This window comes from Plodia interpunctella, chromosome 6, assembly GCF_027563975.2.
Source record: "Plodia interpunctella isolate USDA-ARS_2022_Savannah chromosome 6, ilPloInte3.2, whole genome shotgun sequence".
NCBI classification, from domain to species: Eukaryota; Metazoa; Arthropoda; class Insecta; order Lepidoptera; family Pyralidae; genus Plodia; species Plodia interpunctella.
The window spans coordinates 5,391,662-5,414,709 of record NC_071299.1 but is presented as its reverse complement, the minus strand read 5'-3'; the positions used below and the strand labels follow the sequence as shown (position 1 = coordinate 5,414,709).

The following is a 23,048-nucleotide window of genomic DNA, read 5'->3' as shown; positions in this document are numbered from 1 at the left end:
TTATTAACAAGTCCTTCGCTTTAGAGTATAAAACAAAGTTCCTTCCAGTTTTCTTTCTGTCCCTATGTATATTTAGATCTGTAACTTACGCAACGGATTTATTCATTGTTGATACTTAAATTGATTCTTGAGCAAGGTTTAGATTTATTATGATTTTACCCGAGCAAAGCCGGAACGGGCCTCTAGTATTAGAGGCTCCGTTTCGGCTTTGCTCGTTTTAATAGTAAATATACATTTACTATATTAGGTATATAGTAAATGTATATTTACTATTAAACACACGTGTTTAATAGTAAATATACGTACGTGTAATTACACGTGTTTCACAGTAAGAGTTGGTCATTACCAATTTAGATATAAATTGGCAAGAACAAGCTCGATATAGGTAAACGTGTAGTTTATTATGTGATTTCCAATATATTGCTTTAGTCCGATGATTTCAGTACCTTCTGATGGAGAAGTATTCAATGAAATAAGTAAATAGAGGCATAAAATAATTTATTTATTCATAACGATGGATCTACAAGTTCATAACTTACTACAAGATCACAACATGTTGGAATTGTTAATTTACTATTTACACTTTGTCATCGTATGATATGTCTGTGAACTCCACTATATTACTGTTGGGGAATATGTACAGTTCACTAACCCTTTCGTCTCCAATCGGCATGTCATCTGATAGTTTTTTGGCGGATTTCCTTTTATTTTTGGTGTCATTATTCCTCTTAAAGCTATTCTCCCTCAGTTCCTCTGGCGTCACCAGATTGAGTCCATTGTCACTCTGGACGTTGCTCTGGTTCCTCAAACAATGACAAGAGTTTCTACCGGCAGGCTTCAAAGTATCTACCGGCGTGATATTTATTGATTTTCTTGCAGAATATATGCCTCTGTCATTTGTTGACCGAAACGATAATATCCTGGTTCTATAAGACTGTCCGTCCTGTAATAAATGTTTATCTGATAGAATCGGGAATCTTAAATTCAGAATCCATAAATTTAAACTTCTATCCGCCAATGCATATGTTTATAGTTTTAATATGACTAGACATGCATTATATTATAACCGATGGTCATTAAAACGTGCAAGCTTAGAAAAGCTTACCTCGTAGCTATCGTTAGCATATCTACTGGGCTTCTTTCCAAAAGTAAATCGCTGCTTGAACTCCTTCTTGAATTTTTCCTGTAACAATTAAATTCTTTGTTTTTATTCAAGTTTTTACAAATGTTATTTAAATAGAAGAAAATTATAAGTATGGTTTCAAAATAGAAGCTAAATTAAATTTCCTTCAGTGAGTATCAAGATCCGGATCTTAAATAGGAAACTTGTTTCCGGATCTCAAACCCCTGCTTTTTCTCGGAAAATATGACGTCTTGCCAGAAATGATTTCGGCAACGGTATTTATTTAAAAAGCTAGGTACCTAGTTATTATACAGAATAAGTTTTGTTTCCAGCTGCTAACATGACAGCGAATAAATCAATAATTTTATTTATTGAAATGCTGACTATTTCAATTGATTTCTCTGACACAAATTAACCGGAATCAACAAACCGATTATTTCCCTGAACGTTCGTGACTGAAATACTGAATGGAGGCAATCTGTTCAATATCGTGCGGGTGATTCGGTTAATGTATTATTGGCCTTTGTTTATGGCGTCAAGCAGTTCGTCACGCGGCGCGGGACGCAATGTAGGCTGCTGGAACACTATCCAGATTACGTTTAATTACGTTTATAAACTCTTTTTTGCACAAAGAAAACAAGTACAAAAAAAGCAGTAAAAAAGGAGACGCGCCCAGAGGCATAATTTCCTAATTATATTACGAGTTACTCGTTATTATTCTAAATCTAATTCAGGAGACGTTTTGCAAGCGTTTGTTTTTGTTGAGTGGAGCAACCAGCGCTGCTTGACACACTGCATCAGGCGAGATACTGGTTCTATCGAATACACAAATCGAAGGATTTCACCCCGAATGGTGTTACGAGGGTCTCATAATGTGGTCATATTTCATAGTAATAAGGGTCAGGAGATAGCAGCAATCAATTTAATGCCAAATTGCGTGTATTACTTAGGACCATTTATTGCCTAATTTAATTTAAATTGGGCTATAATAAAATTGCAAAATAAAGATTTAACAAAACACAAACTAAATCTAAAGACGGCAATGATTCCAAAAGATTGAAGATGAACGAATCGATTAAAGTAATAAGTTCTTTAGTAACATTTTTTTTCTTCTCTATTATATATCTTTATATTTTTCTTCAGTCATATTTTGATAAGCTCGCACAAATAGCCACGCGCTGTTGTGTATATTTACAGTAACCCTTTTGGGCGCCATTCACAACCCTCATAACTTTTCGCAGAGCAGCCGGCGACTTGCGTTTTTATTTCCATTAATTTTAAAATGTTACTGCTAAATAAATCATGGTTCTGTCTCTATAATGAAAATAAATATGTACTTTCCTAAGAAGTAACATATCGGTGAACAAATAATTATAAACAAAATTTTTGAAACACTGTTTTTGCAAATAAACAATATTTGTCTTTGATTAACGCCCCACACGATACTAAAACATATTTTTATTTATATTTTTATCGCCCTTATAAATATTTAGTTGATACAGCTTCAGAGGTCGGGATATTAAGTAAATTCAACAGCAAGAGGTATATTTTCCATGTTAGCCAGGATTAGCTAAAGGAATTACGAGTCGTTAGTAAATTTACTCTGGATTTTATATACCTTCGGAAGTTCGAACCGATAGTCGTGTCTGGGTTTCGATTTCAAGACAAATGCCAACTAAATGGAACTCATAAATCTGTGAGCTATCCAGCGCCATTCTAGAAAATCCACAAACCTAGACTAATGATGATTTATATAAAGCAGCGGCCATCTGTTCTAAGGTTCTCTCAGATAGTCATACATATACTCCACAAGTTCATATATCTACTCTACAATTGCTGCACCACATCCACTATATATGTCAACTTAAGTGGTATAGACTAAAAGTAGTGTTGAGCACTAGTGCGTTATTTTATTTCTTTAACTTAGAGGCTAAACCTATTTTATTAACACAAAAACATAGTTGCATACTTGTAGCATACTTTTTCGGGCGTGTACTTCCTCAGAACAGAATATGAATATACCACCCACTTCCATATTTACCACTCCATTTTCTCCCGTGAACGTCATACACAGCGACACACATCCATGGAAGCTGAGGCAACGATAAAATTTTAATCCGTCCTTTGTTATCACTCTGTTTCTACGTTTGTCAAGCGTCCGGTTGTCAAGATCAAAGCCAGTTTCCAAATTTTAAGACCCGTTATTAAACCGAGAAGATGAGAGAGATATAGTTGTTCTTGTACTCACATTGTATATAGCGTAGATGAAGGGATTGTAGCAGGAATTGCTCATCGCGAGCCAATCGAAGCAGAAAAACAACACGTTTATATAGCGATACCTGCAAAAAAACGTGGTACCTGCTAACAAAATTCGTAATCTTATATAAGGAGTATACTCGTATTTAACCACGTTCGATACATAAAGTAATGGTTCAAAATTTATCGAATTGTAGTGTTATTTGGATTACATCCACTTCGTGCATTCTTTTTCTTTTTAATTCTACAGAATTTGTACGTTTTCGAAATAATAATTTTCGAAATAATGTACCACTAAGTTATTCCTGATACAAGTGCATACAAGAAATACTCGAAATACACGCACAAGATTTGTGCGAAAATGAAAGTATCCATAAAATCTCCTCCACATTTTCATTGAGTTCACAAAGGCCGAAATATGGGATCACTTTACATATTTCCATTTCAATCTATTAAGATATACCCAAAATGTGGAAATTTTTCCGAACGATCGAGTTACGATCGAATAATTTATTATTTCACGAGTCGATTTTTTAATTTTATCATTTGGCAAATACAATATTTTTTTATTCATTGTCTTCATAACTTGATGAGGGTCTTTTCACCGAAACATAGGATCATTTTACACAAGTTTTTGTTTTTCTTGTCATTATTAATAGGATTTGTCACCTAACGAAAGTTACGATTGATTAATGTATTAATTCAATAATTTTTTTAATTACCTATTTGCCAAATGAGACATATTATCTTAATCCAGATCTTTCGTCGTTCTAGTTTTATTATTTAATAAAGTTGAAAAAACACAAATGACTCAGATCCAATTAACACAACACACAACATTGCGATGTAAGTATGCAAATAAAAAAGGTTCAAAACTTATATACTGATATTCGGAGCATTTTCTTAAATAAATAATCATGCATAACATTTCAAGTTAAAATTTAATTATTAATCGCATTTTATACCAAATTAAAATTTGGTAGACAATTGAACATTAAATTGTAGAAACGTTTTTCGTGATAGATTGAAGTGGAACTCGATTTTGTGGGCTCTGTTGAAAAATAAACAGATTTTTATTCATTGCAAACTCATTATTTATTAATTGTATTAATTAGATATTATATATATATTAGTTTGTAAAATTGTTTCATATTTTGTGGATTGTATTGAACATTTAATTTTATGAGTGCATTAAAACGATAGCAAACAATAAATTAATTACATACACAAAGTATTATTATATTAGGCGATAGTATGTTACATACACAAATATTTTCTGTGTTCTATTGCTGCAGAGGGAATAAGACCAAACTCAGTGAGCTTTAATAGTAAAACTCACTGACGCTTATAGCTAGTACTGTTTACATATTAGATATACTAATACAGAAATACTGACTTCTTTTAAATTATAGCCGTAAATTTCGGTAGATACTGATATATATTTCTAGTTTAAAACTTAATTAATTCCCTTACCTAATATATATATTTCGTTAACATTCCTATTGAAAATTAAAAATATACTCACTCATTTATGGAAGGAAAAAAGGATTGCAACAGCATGTAGCTCTGCAGAGGCAGCCAGCAAAGAGCGAAGAGAGCCACAACTAGCACCAACATTTTTATTACCTGCATAAAAACATCAAATAGTTCAACTAAAGAAAATATATTTTTGCACGATATAAATTATTGTCAATAATAATTGAGAGCACACAATAATTTATATTGTACAGTTGCCAACATGAAGAAAATGTTTCGAAAATATATTTTTTTTATATACTGTGAGATTTTTTTAAGTTTCACAGAGGAATATACTTCATATATTTTTTAAATAAGTACATTTATCGACTTTCCATACATCTATCCACTTGTTGACCAATCTAATGATCAATCTAATAAAGAAAGACAAAATTTTGTCCTTTTTTCATATAAATACATGTCTTCGGATACACCTACTCTATTTTTATTATTTTTTATTCTTTATACAACTAAACGAAACGCAAGAATCATGAAAATTTATTAAAACCTGTATATGTAGAGATAGGTAGTAGAAACGTCGTTATAAAGGGTGACTGTATTAATGATAGTACTGTTATAATTGGATGGGGTGGTCTCACAGTGAAAAATCCACAAAAAACATCATTCATTAGTGCAAGACGTAAAATGGGGCGAGTTCAGTAATTTATTTCATTTGCAATTTCTCCGATGAAGTTACAGCTTTCTGAACGTCGTTTTGTGGAGATAATTTAGGCACATCCATTAAAACTGTGGCGACTTTAAATAATGGACACATGTATGTACATTTTCTTTTGCTAAAAAAAAACACCAACCTCCTAAATCTAATAAACAAAATTACATTTCACAAAATATTCACAAGTGACATTTTAGCAGTAACTAAATTCACGAAATCTTATGTAAATATTTATATCTATATCTATATGTCTTATGTAATTGCAGAATTTTGACTGAGTAGGTGGTGTGGATATAGTTCCGGCCCAGAAACGCTGTATTCCCATTTCGTTAGAAAGCAAACACTGCAACGGAAAATTCCACAGTTTACCGCAAACTGACGTGTTTCCCGAGTGCTCTTCGCTTGAAATTTTAAACAGTTTTAAACTTAGTAAGTCTTTATAGTTTATCAGTAAATGTAAACAGATATTTTTTTTAAATATTAGGTCACATCAAAGTTAGATTGACAGTAAGATATGTACCTAATATCCTTTCGAGGTTAGACTGAATTGATTGGTTATATATTATTTTTATGTTTAATTCAAAGAGTAAAATGATAGTGACTTCTTACTTGCCTATACATGTAACTAAGAAATAAGTACTCACACCTTGACGTGTTCTAAGGGGAACCACACACCGCTAAACCTAAAAAGACTGTTCGAAATAAATACGTACCATTAAGGAAAAATAGGAAAGAAAATAATTAGCATTTACCTTTTTCTTATTTTTCATATGATTAGCATCCCTCGCTTCGAGCGCGTTGCCCGGCGCACGCGCACCCCACAGTTTCATAGCCATGTGCACATACGCAAATGTTATTACACACAACGGGATTACATACTGCAAAGACAACTTTGTTATTCATTCAATTTAGTAAAATTACTACTGAGAGGAGCAAATTCCATAGATAATTTTGTCTATCATAGAAACAAAATAAAATTATTAATTTAAATTATTGTTTCCTCGGCATTTAAAGTATTGTTCTAAGAAACTTTTATTTTTAAATAATAATTTGTAATCATAAGTTAATAAAATAAATAGACTTACTTGAAATATGTACAAAAGCAACCTGTATATAGCTAGAGAATGTGACCCGAATTCGCTAGGAGCGCAAAATGGCTTCTTATAATTCTGATTTGTAACTGAAACAATACAAGTTTGTTATAGAAATTATTTATTAAAATTGTATACTTTATAGTAAGAAAATTTAATATAATCCTATTTCACCATCCGTTTATAAGAAGAGCGAAACCCGGAGCTTCGTTTCTCAGTGAAACAGTGATTTGACCATACCAACACACTCATAGGAGCTTTAGGATAAATTATATCTCAGACAAACTTTTATATGAAATATCAAAAGCTGTACATAAACTTTTAGAAACATTTTGTCTTCAGGAGCAGTGTCAGAGGATAATTAATTCAATATGGCGGCCTTTGTGTAACTTTGTCTTAAGATTCCCTACATTAATCACCTAGGCGCCTAACAGCTACAGTTATCGACTGTGAGACCACAAATGACAGAGCATCTGTTCTGTTGACCCAAGCCGCCTACGCAATGTGTTGTGTAAACATCGACATCCATATCTATTACGTGTGTGTCAAAGGCATGATTATCCAGAAGATAAAAAAAAGACGCTTTGAGCATTAAAGTAATCGATGTGATTACACGCACGAGATCTGGGGAAAACTCGTTTTCACATAAATAATAATAGCTAAATCGATGTATCGCCTTGGGCATAAAATATATATCAGCAAAATTTTCAGATAGGGCTACATTTTGAAGATAGTTGTCAAAGTGTTATATTTACGGGAAAGTTTCGAGCTTTTAGCACTTCGCTAGTTTGATGTCGTACATAAGTAGGTTTTTATTATTATAACGCCTGCTTTCCAATTTCCCATGGAGGTAAGCAGAGACTAGTGATTTTTACTTGCCGAGTCCTGACGAATCTTTGCTGCTTAGGTATACACTTATCATTCTCGGCAAAGAAAGGATTTAATAGCCAGCGTATTATATTTTGTCATCGACGCGCAAAGAAGATAATATAAAATGGTGACCTACCAGCATCTATTTCATCTTCCATGATGACCTCCCATGACATGGCCATCGGGGCTGCCAAGGACAGAGCCAACAGCCAGATAAACACTATAACGATTTTAGCGACTCGTTTGGACGTGTGAGCGCTGAAACAAATGAATGTGTTCATTTCATTTTGCCACAGCCTATGTTCCACGCACAACGTTTGCAAATTCGATATATTGTCGTTAATGTAAATGTCTATAAGATAACAGTCATTTTATCAAAACAAAATATGGTAGGTTTAAGTTTAGTTTGGAAATTACAAATACATATGGCAAACTGACAAAACACCCAAATAGTATTTATGAATGTTTAAACAGGCGGAGCTTCCGAACTTTATCGTCTGAGGTTTACGAACTTTTTTACAACTTTTAAATAGTTCGGTAACGATGTTGGTGGATCTATTCCAATTTATATCGGAATGCATATAATGCATATTTTTTTGTCATAAAAGTTTCAAATAGTAATCGTGAAAACTCAAGATCAATGGTAACATTCAATTGTTTCTCCACTAAATCCATAATCATAATCCATAATCTCTTAAAAATAAATGTTTTGTGAAATCGCAAACAGAATGTTTGCAAAGAACCCTAAAAAATCCACAATGCAAATAACCAATTTTGCTTGGAAATTATATAACAAAGCGAATACAGTTTCTGTACGCCTACATACTACGACTTTTATTACCATTCGGGCCAAATAGTTGTCGGGGGTATTCGAGTTTTATCTGAAAAAAAATGGTAGTTATTGACGCTCGTATTGTTCATGGCTTATAGAGTGGAAAACTGTTTTATACTTATTTTATTTGAATCGGGGCTTTAAAGTGCACTGTATTGACGACAATCTATTGTACCTACTTCTTTGGAACTCTGTGCTAGTGACGGCTTTATGAATGAATTAATTTATATTCTGCGCTCGCAAGCTGGGACAGGTGTTACATAATATAGATTGCTAGCTTTTTCCAGCGTCTGCGCTTGCGTCAGTGTACCTAAATACCTCAAAGCAAAGTTATGAATATTAATCAAATGTAGGAACTGACTTTCTCATGTCCGTGGCATCATAGCACCCAAAGGGCTGTATCAATTTAAATAATGTTTTATTGACAATTTAAAATAAATATTTGGGTGACAAATGAAGCTTTACACAATTAATTAATAAAATTTAAGTTTCTAAATTAGCCTGAAATAGACAAGGACTATTTCAATTTCTTCGGGACAACAAATGTTTTAGAATAGCATTGAATTTCCGAGCTATTTTAAAGTTGCCAGTTCAAATAAGCTTAAAACTCCGGTAACAAGCCAATTATACCGTTCGGATGTAAATGGGTCTGATTTGTTTTCAAGTTTATCCGATAACATTTTACCAAAGGCGGTGGTTTTTGGTGGGTGACAGACGCAGATTATTCATAGAAATTCTGAAAACTGATATGGATACTTTTACCAGAAATCAAATTACGGTTTTTCAAGGCAGAATAGAAAAGACTTTTAGTTTAACTTTTTATGGTGTGGACAAATTTTACTATCTTATATTAAATTTTTCTGCTCTTTCTTATTATAATAGTTAAAGTAACTAGTTTCAAAAATAGGCATTTTACATTAAAAATAATAATATTTACTTGACCGTTACACTAGCAAAATCATTAACTATTGTGAAAAAGAAAGTGCAAAAAGGGAGAAAAATACAAATCTACATGAATTTGTATACCGAGTATAACTCATTCAAGACTCAAACACACAATTGTCAAAACACAACCGTACGACATAATTTTTTAGTGATTCACCTCTCTCCTCAATTATATTCCCTACATCATTTATATTTAGGCCGGAAACTTTCCAAACCGATCACGTACTATATGTTTTTATTAAACTCCTTTTCAATTTGCACGGTAAATTTTTACAAATAAACTCCGAAAGAAACTATAATAAACCCGATAGACACGAAAGCGATCTTATTATATAATATTTTCTATGGTACCTGAGGGGGGTAATGATCGCTCGATGTCGATCCACGGCGATGGCTGTGAGTGTGAACACACTGACATTCACACTTAGAGCCTGGACGAACGGACAGAAGGGACACATGAAATGTGGCAGCAGCCACCTCTGCAGCAGCGCTGCTTGGAACTGTACAGAAAAAGAAATAATTAAACCAATAACTAGATTAGAATCTTCTAATAGAACAAAATTGACAGTTTTGACACATTATTTCTCATTGCATCGCATTCACGCATGGAATTAGTACGTACTGTACGAAGTACTATAAAATCCATGCATTCACGTATTCCACGCGTGACAAAACATTATGTCTGTGCAGTAAATTGTTCCCTTGTCAATCCTAGATGCACTATTAAGTCATGCTTAACATACCTAATGCATTTTCATGGAATCCAAAAACGACGCGGAAATTTCGACTCTGGGTGACAAGCGAAAGTACCTAGGTGAAATAACATGCAAGATTAAAAAATAAAATAAATTAAAAAGTTTTTAAAAATTATCAAAAGTAAGCGGAGACAATCCACGTCTGCAAAGGCCAGGATTTTAACCTTTGTTATTTTTTATTTATTTGTAATTTCTTATTTTTGTTTAAGTCGCGGTAATTCCATTTCAATGTCTGAGAAATCATTCAAATATTTTTCGCGGAATCAATTTCAATACATTTTCAACTCGAATAAACTAAATTAAATTTACTTATAATAATCTGTCTCTTTATTTGCAAAGCATTAAAATATATTAAAGTATACATTTTATATTAGAACTCTTATGTGTTTGTAAATTATATTTCTCGTGCTCATAAAGTCTTCATTTCAGTGCAGCACAAACTTCCATGAAAGCTAGTTGGTTTAATAAAGCTGAATATGGAATACCTAAGTTGTATTTAACAAAAATACCGTCAATTATTTTTTAAACAATTTATAGTTTGTGAAAACATATCGTGGATGTTAAGAATTTATTTATATAAATTCGTACAAATCGATATTTGAAGGATTTTATTTATACTGGCTTAAATAAACTTTGCTAGGAAATGGGAAACATTCAGAAAAAACAATATTGATTTTGAAGGAAATAATTATAAAATTTTCGTCTACGTGCTTTTATATTATTTTCTATTCGTATCGATAGATTACACAATAACATATGTAGAATGAAATTAATTATTAATAAAAAAATCCTTCCTAACATAACTTATTATTATAAGTAACAGTCAAGTCATACAACAGATTCATTTAGTTAATTTACCTAAATTGGAGCCGCTTTATGGATGTACATGAGTTCCATTAGTTAAGTTATGCGAATACATGTTGGAGCTCTACATAAAAGTGTGTATTTAACTTATAAATGTATAGCTCTAATAGATATGCTTATTTTTGCATCCGAAGAAAAATATATAGTCGTCGCAAGTGCACAATTTTCGTAATGAATGCGTAACCAACAAAGTGAACCCAACCTTGGTTTACTATTTTAATTTTGAATATTCCTTGTCATTTTCTTAGTTATTTCGCATTACACATTTACGAAATGTTATCTGAAAATGTCCTGGTTTCCACATATTACTAATTCTTAATTCGATACTTGCCTCAATTGAAATCTTTGGGTCTTGTACTTGAAATAGAAATAACATATCTACAGCATAACGTATGAAACAAAAGAATGGAAAAATAAAAATAAAAGAAAGTTTTGTAGTACAATAAGTTCGACAAAAGAAACTCGACATTGTTACAATGACTTTTTTTCGCAGATCTACTGGAAGAATTACCATAGGAAAAAGTAGTAGGTACCTTTGTAATTAAATTTTATATTGACACTGTAAACTTGTGTACATAAATAAGCAAATTACAGGCCCACTTACTTGGAATGGTACAGCAAATAATCCTATAACTATGTCGGCTAAGGCTAGGTTAGCTATGTAGCAGTTGGTAACGCTCTGCATGCGCCGCGATGTCGCCACCACCCACATCACGAGGAAGTTGCCCACCACGGCCAGCACTGATATAGACCCGTATAGGAATGAGAGCAACACTATCATCCCAGTGGGCACGTCGTATAGTGTGTCTGGAACAAATTAATTAAAAAATATATTTATTTTTCTCTCTCGCAAAATCCTTATCGCGTACTTGTATTGTAATGTACATGCTCAATAAGATTTTGACGACTGAACTAAGCTTGTCACCTCATCAACCTCACATACTTAGTTCGAGTATAAATATAAATAACACACGAAGAAATGTATCAATTACAACCTCAATGAAAATATTTTGGGTAAGTATATTTATATTTAAAATAAATATAAATAAATACCTAAATGTTTATATTTGTACATAGTTAATTCAAACTACTATGTACAAATATAAAAACATTTAGGTATTTATTTATATTTAATTTAAATTGACCTTATGTTCTAACGAAATCATCGATATCCCACTATTGAGCATAAGCCTCTCTTCTTTTATGCCAACCATCTGACGTAACTTTTGTGTCCATATTTAACGGTTATTATTTGTGAGCTAATTAAGTCCGTCTTGGAAAGATATTGCCGATCATTGATTGAAAATACGAGTTCTCACTCGAGCGGTTGAAGTAATTGCACGTGTACCTAATCGTTTATTACTTTCTATAAGTGTGATAGGCAATGGCGCAAGTTGATAGTGCTTAGTAGGTACATTAATAATTACGGGGATAAAAGCTCAAGAGGTAGTGTTCTGTTTTCCACTTTCTAAGTACGCCACCTAAAAGCGTACTCTGAATTTTCATTTTATATTATTATATAATTAGGTTAACAGAATATTAACAATAATATTTTTTTATATAAAATCTGTAAATTAAAATGCTCGACCGCCACAAAGGGAAGATCTTCCCGCCAGGCTAGGTGTTGCGCCTGGGGAACCGCACGGCTCCGAAGGTGTCGTGTCGGAGGTTGTATTTATGCTTCCAATCGAAAACGCACTGTCTGCGCGGTCTAGGCTTGTTAGCTGTCCATAGTGAGTCGACCGTCGTGCCATCTGTCCGTAGTATCGTGGATCACTTGTGTGGCTTGTTATTCGTTGCGGTTGGTTGGCTTTTTACATCGGCCCCGTTGTGCATGTGGCGTATTAGATGTCGCCACAGATGGGATTCAAAGAAAATCAGCAATAAGTAGGAATTCAAACAGACAAAATACACATGCAATGGCCAAGTTACTTTAAAAGTACGAGTGATAGATTACTTGTACTTTTAAAGTAACTTCCAATAAATCTCTCTGATTTCTTTATGTGTTCCTTTAAAGTAGATTGTGAAACTGTCCCTCTAATAAAACTTCCTAAAAGTACTAATGATTCGACCCTTATCTAGAAGACCCAATTTGTTTGTTTTACTGAAATGTTAACCAATAAATCCCTTCTTACAAGAGTGACAAAAGTTTTTCCCGACTAGCTTTTCCTAATAATAAGTAGCTTGTAACGTAAGATAGAAGTGGATCTACTTCTATCGTTCTTGGCTCCCCGCCATCGAACACTTTGGGGTAGTAAAGATGCCAGTTTTAATCTAATCAAGATTTATACGAGTGAAGGGTTGCATATATATTGCTGATTTTCATAATTTTATGACTGGCAAGCTATAGAATTTAAAATTTCGATTTGATTAAACTTATGTTCTTTTTGCAAAATATCCTTAATTTGTTCACCGTGGATTAATTTAACCGAATGTTATGTAATTTAAATCGAAATGGCATCACCAAAATTACAGATTAACAATTTTACTGCATCATTTTATCATTTAAAATTTACCGATTACGAAACAACCTGTAGTTCATTAATCTACAAAACTTTTGTTTAAACTTACTACAGTTTTTAATAAAACATAATATTTAAAACAGTAATAATGTAGATAAATGTATTTTGAAAGATGTTGTAAAATTATAAGTGCTTAAGTTATTTGACCAACAGTGGCCCGTACCGGTTCCGGTCGGGTTAAACAATCAAAAGTAGTCTATGTTATTTCCGAACGTTTCGTCTCGTCTAGTTTCAACTTTGTGCCAAAAGTCATCAAAATCTGTCTAGTAGTTTTTAAATTTAATTATAACAAAAAAAAATACAAATGTTTTCTCTTTATAATATTAGTATGGATACCTAATGTCATTTATTGCATTGCAACATGTTAGAAGGTATTATGGACTCTTTTCTCCCGATAAAATAAATTCTAAAGCACATGTTTGAAATGGTTTCCAGGTATAGAGAAAAATACCGCTTAATTTTACAAGCAACGTATTTTCTATTTTCCGTATTCTGCATAGCATTTTGCATATTGTGGAATCTCGTGGGAGGATTTTGGTCTAGGATTTTGGTCTTAAGATATATATAAATATTGAAATAGCAATTACAGATGAAAAGGGGTAGAATGTGACATTATACTCGTATATTTATTATCCTATAAATTCAAGGTCTATGTCTGAATAGCGAATTATTTAATCCTTAAAACAAAATGGTCTCCGTTTTACTCCTATGTGTATAGGTAATCATTCATAAAATTTTGCTGTTGATGGGTTTCAAATATATGTATATATAATATTATGTAGACGCAATACTTGTAAACTGTTTGATGAATGTGAGAAAGCAGTGTGTCAATGGGTTATGATAGGAAAATACAACATGAAAATATGAAAGCTAACAATGTAAGCGCACACTTACCATACGAACCATAGTCTGTGCTATTTTGAGAAATATATTCTTCTATGGTCGTGTTCCGAGGCCAATCTGTGTCATCGTCTTGCGTTGAATTTGTTGTACTGTAATAAAAATCAATCAATGTAGATAAAGCTGACAGACAGAAATCGCACAGCCCTATTAGTTACTGGGCGTAGAAAGTCCAAAAACGCGGAAAATTATGTACGTTTGAAACTATCGTACCAAATTTTCCGTGCTTTTCGATACTAATGGGAAAATATTTTTTGCGTGCGAACCAAGTCTGAATCAAAAGCTAGTAATAGTATAAAGAAAATGATTCGAAGTTAGTTGACACCATTTATATAAACGCATGTGACATACGTACGTACCTAAAGATTAATAATTACGTACGTTCACTAGTGTGTATGCAACTACTAGCCACTAGACGTCAGAAAAATATAGAAATAAGTAATTTAACTGGTTGAAATTATAAATGCATTTATGAAACCCAACTGAGGATTATTAATGTTCAAATTACGCTTTTACGTCTACTCATATGTTCAAAGTACAAATATGCAATAATAATCAAATTGTGGGAAATTTTGCGCATAACTAAAAGCTTTGTCATAATAAACTATTTTATAGATACTGTGTAATACAATTGTCAAATTGCATAAAGGTGTTGATTGTAGAGAACATGGTCTGATCACTCGTACAGATTAATATCGTAAGTGATATGGGAAAATATCCACTCCATTTCGTAGCATTAACTAAAGTATCTTATTACATCTACAGCATATACGTAACATCTAACAGCAGTAATATCACATACATAAATAGAACTATTGACTAGAATTAAGCCTTGTGGAGAATACAGAAATAACTATATTAAGCAACCTATTACACCCTCGCCGGATATTTTACCGATCCTTTCAAAATTGGTAGGTGTTATCCATGTCGTAAACTCATAGTTCAAATTGACGTTAGTAACAGATATGACTCTATTCATAAAAACTAAATTAAAAATATGAAAAACCCTGACTCCGAAGATGCTTTTATCATTTCGTTTGCTAGAAAAGAGCTGAAAGTTTCCAAAAGAACGCACTTTCCAAAAGCAACTAAAAACATTATGGATTCAATTATTTTTCAAACAAAAAATATCTAGATCAAAATCGGTTCCGCCTTTTAACTACTACGACGCCACAATATATATTAAATCTGTGGACGACACGGGCAGACATACGTTGGGGTTTAAAAATAATATGCGCATTATCTAGCACCAAGCTTAAAAACTGACACAACACACCCAGTTTCCCGTTCTAGGAATTGAATCCAGGATCTCCAGATAGCAAATGAGCTTACAACCACAACGCCTTAGAGGTCGTCAAAATCATTCAACCACCACTTAACAAATTCCCAGTTAAAATCCATAGTATCAAAAGTATTGAGAAAAATCAATAAATGTTTTCTATATACATAAGTATAGCAAAAATTATATTTGAATTACAATTTATTTCAATATCTCTGGGATTATATATAACATGGATATTTTGTTTGATCCTTGTCATTAACTGAAAGCCCTCTATAAAACCGGAGACCAAAAGGTGAATGACGTGTGTAAAAAAGATTAATTTGTGACCCGTAAATGTTAATCAATACATATAATAAAATTGAAGAAAGGCCAAATTTGTACTTTGGATATATTTTTTTAATTCTTCATTAGTTACTGATATAGATGACGAAAATATAGTTTTGGAAATTTTTGTCTGTCTGTCTGAACGCGCATCATTCGAAATCTACTAGACCGATTGGTTTGAAATTTGGTATGTAGGTACCTTATATACCGGGTTAGACACATTTCATTTTAACATCTTAGATACATTTCATCCCGGTAAATGGTCAGGTTCCCGTAGGATAATTGAAAAACTAATTATGAATAAAAATGCCTCAGAATCCCGGGTTATATGTAGTATATATACATTTCATCCCGGAAAATGGTCCTGTAGGAAAATTAGATACATTTCATCCCGGTAAATGGTCAGGTTCCCGTAGGACAATTGAAAAACTAATTATGAATCAAAAATTCCTCGGAATCCCGGAAACATAATACAATAACATCTTATAGAAATTTCATCCCGGAAAATGAGGGGGATCCTGTAGGAAAATTAAAATAACAATCCACAGAGCCGATTTACTTTAAATTTTTGTAGAAAGGTGTAAAGATGACGACTTCGGTGGCGCAGTGGTATAGTTCTTGCCACTGTACCGAAAGGTCCCGGGTTCGATCCCCGGTCGGGTCATAATGGAAAATGATCTTTTTCTGATTGGTCCGGGTCTTGGATGTTTATTTATATATGTATTTGTTATAAAATATAGTATCGTTGAGTTAGTATCCCATAACACAAGTCTAGAACTTACTTTGGGGCACCGTTGAAGTTAGTGACTTTAAAATTTGCATTTTGGTTGTTTACAACAAAGTAATGAATACGTGCTTCAGATTTTTCTGAAAATTAACCCTCAACCCCTTATAAGGGGGGTGAAAGATTGTATGGGACTTAATACAATTTTCAAGATAAAAAGCTGAAAAGTGGCACACTTACTTTTTGTACTAAGTAACAGTAATAGTAAATACAAAAAATGTTTAATTTACGATTGTTAATAAAAAACCGGGACGTAAAACGTCATGGAAAATGGGACGGCACGCTTGCAGAAGCGGGAGCGGGAAATGGGATGGAGACACGTAGTGGGAAACGGGACGGGACATATTGCAAAAAACATGATGGCACAATATATAGGAAACGGTATACACGGATATTTACTTTTCATTACATAGCAGGAAACGGGATTGGATAAGTTTACGGGACGAGACACGCAGCGGGAAATAGAAAATTGAATTAAAGATGAGAAAAAATGCGAATTTAAATCATATATGTTTACCAATCTTACAGAGTACGCGATAAAAAAAAATACTGAGATTTTGCTATGAAATTCACGCGGGCGAAGCCGCGGGCATAAGCTAGTTGGAAATAAAAAGCAATTAGAGAAAAGTTCGTTCACTAATAATATACATCAAAGTTTTTATTACCTTTCAAGCTATTTGATCACGTTACTTATACACTAGAAGTTTCTTCGTGAATCACCTCGTCTATTGAGAATAATCGTATGAAATATATAATCGTGTGATCAAATGATTTTATATATTTCATACATCATCATCATATATTTCATATAGGTATTGATATAGCCAATTCTGATGAATTGGCAAAATTTTAAGTATATTAGTGACAAAAGTTGAATCAAGTACGTATGTCTAGTATTATTTGTATATAAACAGGAACCACTAAACTATATCTAGAATACATAAGTAACTTATCCTAACTATAAATGGAGCCAACATGTAAAGACAGTGTGCCTAGCTGAGAGAATCTCAGACCCGTTTTGTTCGTGTATAAAGGAATCCGTTTATACAGGATCGGGGATAAATTCAATGGCTGGCTTTGTAATTTAATCTACGAAACCTTCTAATCGGATCGTATTTTGAAAATGTGATGGAACTTAAAATTGGGAAAGTGGGAAGAAAGTAATTTGGATAAAATGAATCATGTATAGGTTCAAACCATGTATAGGTTACTCGTCTTTCGTGTGAAAAGTATTTCAGAAATAAATTTATAGAGCAGATAATGGAGTATTTTCTTATTTGCTTCATAAATATCTTCAAAGCTTGTTTTAGCAAACATCATCAGTAGACGGCTTGGACTTTGGTGTAAATACAGGGTTACTTTTTGAATGCCTATCAGACAAATTCTTTCATTGTGATTAGATTTGATTGAATATAGAAAAAAAAATTTGATCCGTAAATTTCTTTTTGAAAATTGTCGACTATCTGTTTAAGATTGATGTTTAAGAAATCTGATAAGATTTGATGTTTAAGAAATCACCTGTATAAAGCAGCGGCCATCCTGATAGATTACTCTGGAGTATGTATAACTAGATAAGACATAATATATTCTATTTTGCAACATGACCCGCACAAGCAAATAAGCAAAATATAAGCTTAGTTGTAAAGGATTTTTTTTATAATAGTTTTTTTGATACGTAGCTATACTTATACATATGAAATTAAATTAAAAGTGGAAAGAAGATTCGTATAAAATTGAAAAAGTAATTATGCCGTATTCTCGGGACAACGTTGAAGAGTTATACTTACTTATCGATAAGTTTGAAGATTATTGTTAATTAGTTATATCAACAGCTGGTGGAAAATATCCCATGGGCATATTCGGAACATTACATAATATAATTACAATACGCTTGTTGTAATTTGTTTCATGTATGTAATTGAAGATTTGTTTCAATTGTTCATCGTCAGTTCGTAATCATAAATTTCCAGAATGATAATATTACACTGTTCGTTACTGTACACCTTTATACAGTCTATGAAAATACTGAGCAATCTTTAAAACTTCGTAAAAGCTTCCTGGCTGAATACTTCTTCTTTGTTTTTCATTTACGACATTTTTACGATTTGATATCTTGAACACAAACGAGATAAAAAGCAGTCCCAAGCAAAGAATAAATATTTCATAAAAGCCGGCATTATAACGAAAAGTTGAATTGTCTTTTCTTTAGTACATTTTGATTAAATCTTGCTCTGGTAACTATTTTACGTCTACGTATTTTTGGTTATTGCTATGGTACAAAAGTTCACAAACTGTTGTAACGAAGGTTTATTTAGATGAGCATGATTCTGGCATCGATCTATGTTTTGATTCTATGAACTACGTGTCTGTATCTATTTGTTTTTTCTTGCAGCAATAAAAATGTTTCATCTGCCACTTTCCTAAGAAAAGGAATAAAATATATTAACGATGTAAACAATTTTTTTAACTATGGAATAGGTTGAAGGTATTTGTAGTTATATTGCAAAAAAAAATAAGTTTACATAATTTTTATACATATTTACCTAGTTACATATTCGTACAAAGTATATTTGAGTAAAATATGATACATACAATGGACGGACATACTAAAATACTGATGACGAAATGTAGTTAAATCTATGTAAATGTATTGTCAAACAATATATGAATATTGTGGAAAATTTCAATCTGATGATAAAAGATGTTTTATGTTCGGACTCGGATCCGATACAACTTATCATATTTCCAGTAATTAGGCAGACATATACAAGTTGCCTGTTGGTAACAAAAATTATGAACATCAGCATCTCAAATAATGAGAGAAATAGAAGAAAATATCAATAAATATTTTTGGGAAGTCCTTATATATAGTCCTATAGATAAGACTAAATTTTACTTGAACTTAGTTAAAAGGATAGTATATTTTAGGCCAAATTACACAATATGTTCAAACATCAGCTTATCTGTATTTCCGTTACTCAAGTGACATGTGATCACTCATGTTAAGTTGTAAGTACACATACTTTTATTATTTCACTATTGCTTTTTAAAACTGTCGACACAAGCGAAATAGTATTTACTGACTAATATTTTTTCGTATTACAATCTCAAATCACGGTTTTGTTCGATTTAAATGAACCTAGAAACCTAGAATGATAAAAAGGAGTAAAATAAATGGTAAAACGAAGATTAATCATTAAAATAGCTTTGCAAACCGCTAATTAATGGCGTGGCAATCAAGTATAAGATACCAAAATAGATACACCTGCTACTGTTAACAGAAGGTGAATGTATAACTACGTAGAGAGGTGTATTCATATTGCAGTAGATAAAAAGGAAACATAATAGATAACAATATTTATGCAAGCAGAGTTAACAGAACGGCACACGTATAACTGGCACTGTACAGATATCGATATTCCTTGGTCTACACATTTACATTTTCCAAAAGCAAAAGTTTTATGAATGTGAAGTACTTAAACACATGTATAAGTCCATCCCTACATTCATGTAAATGTGCATGTACATATGTAGGGATTTTACTGCTTCACTGAAAGGGCTCAGTAAAATTGTGGCTGTTGAGGAAATGCTATTACATATGCATGCTATACAAATAAACATACCGAATGTATGTTTGTTCGGCTGCACACGACAAATCTCCATCCAATAATCATTCTGGTATTCAGACACGTCGTTAAGTTTACTTTTTATATTAATTTTAGTGAACATTCGTTCAAACCTTCTTTGTTCCCGTGAAAACCTACATAACATATGCTGGTAATGCGTATATAAATTTTTGATTGCTTACCTAGTGTCCATTGTGTCCTCTGTTATAGCCGATAACAACGGATGTATTCTTTGTTCTTTGCTAGTGAGGCCTTAGCTCACTGTGCTAACACGGTCGGCACACAAGGGGCGAACCAAACGCCGTCTTACAGCTTGTTTGCAAAACGATTAGCATCCTTGTCCCCGCTCCCGAAGTTGACATTGCGCACTTGCTGATTTTTTAACCTTCACATAGAAATTACTTAAACAAACTCCGACTGATATTTTTATATATCACTTCACTTTGAATGGCATGTTTGTGCTCAAGAAACACTTTACAATAACGCGTGTTTATTCATTTTATCTCTCAGACAAATCACATTTTAATGTTGTTTGCATTATATATTAATGTTTTCACAACAGGTCTGTAGCAATTTGCATGAAACTTTACAATGCCTTACGACACCAGAAATAATATAGAATATCTATTATTAGTCATTTACACAACACACTTAAATTATATATACCTAATCCTATGTATGTTCTTCGATACGGATTTTCCGCGAGTGAAAGTTTCAGCGGGCGTAGGGCCGCTGAAACGGTGACTCTGCCCGCCCGTTGCACGGTGAATGGGCGCGAGAACCGACAATCACACCCACCCTTACCAACAGTCCTAGGTGAGCGACGAACACGGCAACGCAGTGCGACTGTATCATTTGAAGTTCCGCTGCTTTGTCGTGTATGTTGTAGGGATATAATTAATGGTGGTATGTGTTGTCGACGTAATCACTCATGCACGCACAGCGACGCGTTGTGTTGTGACGCGTTCAGTCGCTCACCTAGGATGATAACCGCGAATGCGATATTCTGTGTAAATTAGTTATATTTTTTAATGGTTGTTAGCGTCTTTGAATGAAGATGTATATAGAAATTTGATATATATTTAATACGGGTAGTAAATTTAGTTCGAAAACTTCAGTTTTATAGAATTTTAACACAGAATGATGCAAAATTTTTATTCATATTTCAGTATGTTATCTCACTATATATATAAGTATTTAATTATTTTATTTCTTGTATTAACATACAGTGGAAAATTTACTGGCGTGTAAAAAGCCACTTCGGGATAAATAAGACGTAAACTAAGCCAGTATCCTTACATATTATAAATTCTTTATTCTCATCCTTATCCTTATAAAACAAAGACCTCTCTGTTTGTTCGCGATAAACTCAAAAACTACTTTTTTTAATTTGAATGCGGTTTTCACCAATAGATAGTGTCATTTTTGAGGAAGGTTTAATAATATAATTAATATGTTTTTATAGGAGCGAAGCCGACGGGCCGTTATTGTTAATTATATTTTTCACAGCCCTCCGCTCCGGTCGACCGAGCGGCTCTCGGTCTTACGTTACTCACGCATATCTAATCACCATGAATCACCATGATCTGGTTTCTCTTCGCTATTAATGTTCCCACCAATTAGATATCTGTATAAGTATTTTTTCTCCAATTTTTATAAAAAAATATCGGATTTACTTGCAAAGAGTAATCTAATTTGTTTATTCGAACCCTTTCAGAATTATTTCGATTAGTCTCAGTCTTTTAAATAATTTCAACCAAAATTCTAATCAGGATCCGACATCGCCACGTTTTCGTAATATTAAATTAAGTTAATTAAATTAAGTCAAAACGATTTGAAGTTCATATCTGTCATGATATTAATTTTATTAAGATCGTAAATGGGATATTTATGAGTTCGTTATGACCCATTAGTAATAGCTACACTATATCTATTGAACTTTTCATCAAAATAAAGTTACTACATTTTATTTTAGTTGTTACGTATTTATAAATCTGTAAATGTGCTGAATACATCCCGTTAATCGACATTTGAATTATTTATTAGTCTTTATCCCGCGTGTTCCGATCGGATTGCGATCCTACTACTTATTGTTGTTCAATTATTTTGAAGTGGCGTCGACTCTACTGTTTTAAATCAATGTATATTCGTCTTCGTAATGTACTAATTTTGTACTAGTATAGTAAATGTCGTGTATATAGAAAAAATGTATTTGTATTCACTTTCCTCTTTACTGTGATTATAATGTAAATTAATATTGTAAATGGCTTGACAAATTAGCGTTAAATTATTATATTTTGGTTTGGAATTTTTGAACCAATTGATCTAGACATTAATTATGATCCAAATGGCCTTTAGCCCAAGATACTACCAGCCTAATTTTACTGTATTGAAGAGATAGCAAAGGACAGCGCCAAAAAAATATTTCTTTTTCTGCTGCGGTTGTGAATATTTATTATTTTGTTGTCTTATTCTCTCTGTATCTAGTGAGATTTGTGTTTTACGTTATCTACACGTAGTAAATAATGAATACTTCCTCTCCTTATTAGTAGAGGAATCTCTGGGTATGTGTCATTGGACATACCTAGATAATTTTTATCAGTCAGCTGACTACTCTGCAGTTTAAAATATTTATATTTACCTACCTACCTACTTACTATAAACAAAACATGGAATTGCAATATTT

General features: G+C 32.7%; 1 protein-coding gene across 1 annotated transcript; it reads right to left on the bottom strand.

Moving 5' to 3' along the window:
• Positions 1-489: 489 nt before the first annotated feature.
• Positions 490-21,115, bottom strand: LOC128670923 (RYamide receptor-like). Its single transcript, XM_053746944.1, has 12 exons — positions 21,029-21,115; positions 20,545-20,747; positions 14,341-14,438; positions 11,529-11,731; positions 9,657-9,805; positions 7,665-7,786; positions 6,653-6,747; positions 6,320-6,445; positions 4,905-5,005; positions 3,372-3,462; positions 1,106-1,183; positions 490-943 (listed from the first exon to the last, which is right to left on the bottom strand). The coding sequence occupies exons 2-12, from the start codon at positions 20,553-20,555 to the stop codon at positions 578-580; spliced, it is 1,440 nt and encodes a 479-aa protein (XP_053602919.1). The 5' UTR covers positions 20,556-20,747; positions 21,029-21,115; the 3' UTR covers positions 490-577.
• Between the last annotated feature and the right edge of the window lie 1,933 nt (positions 21,116-23,048).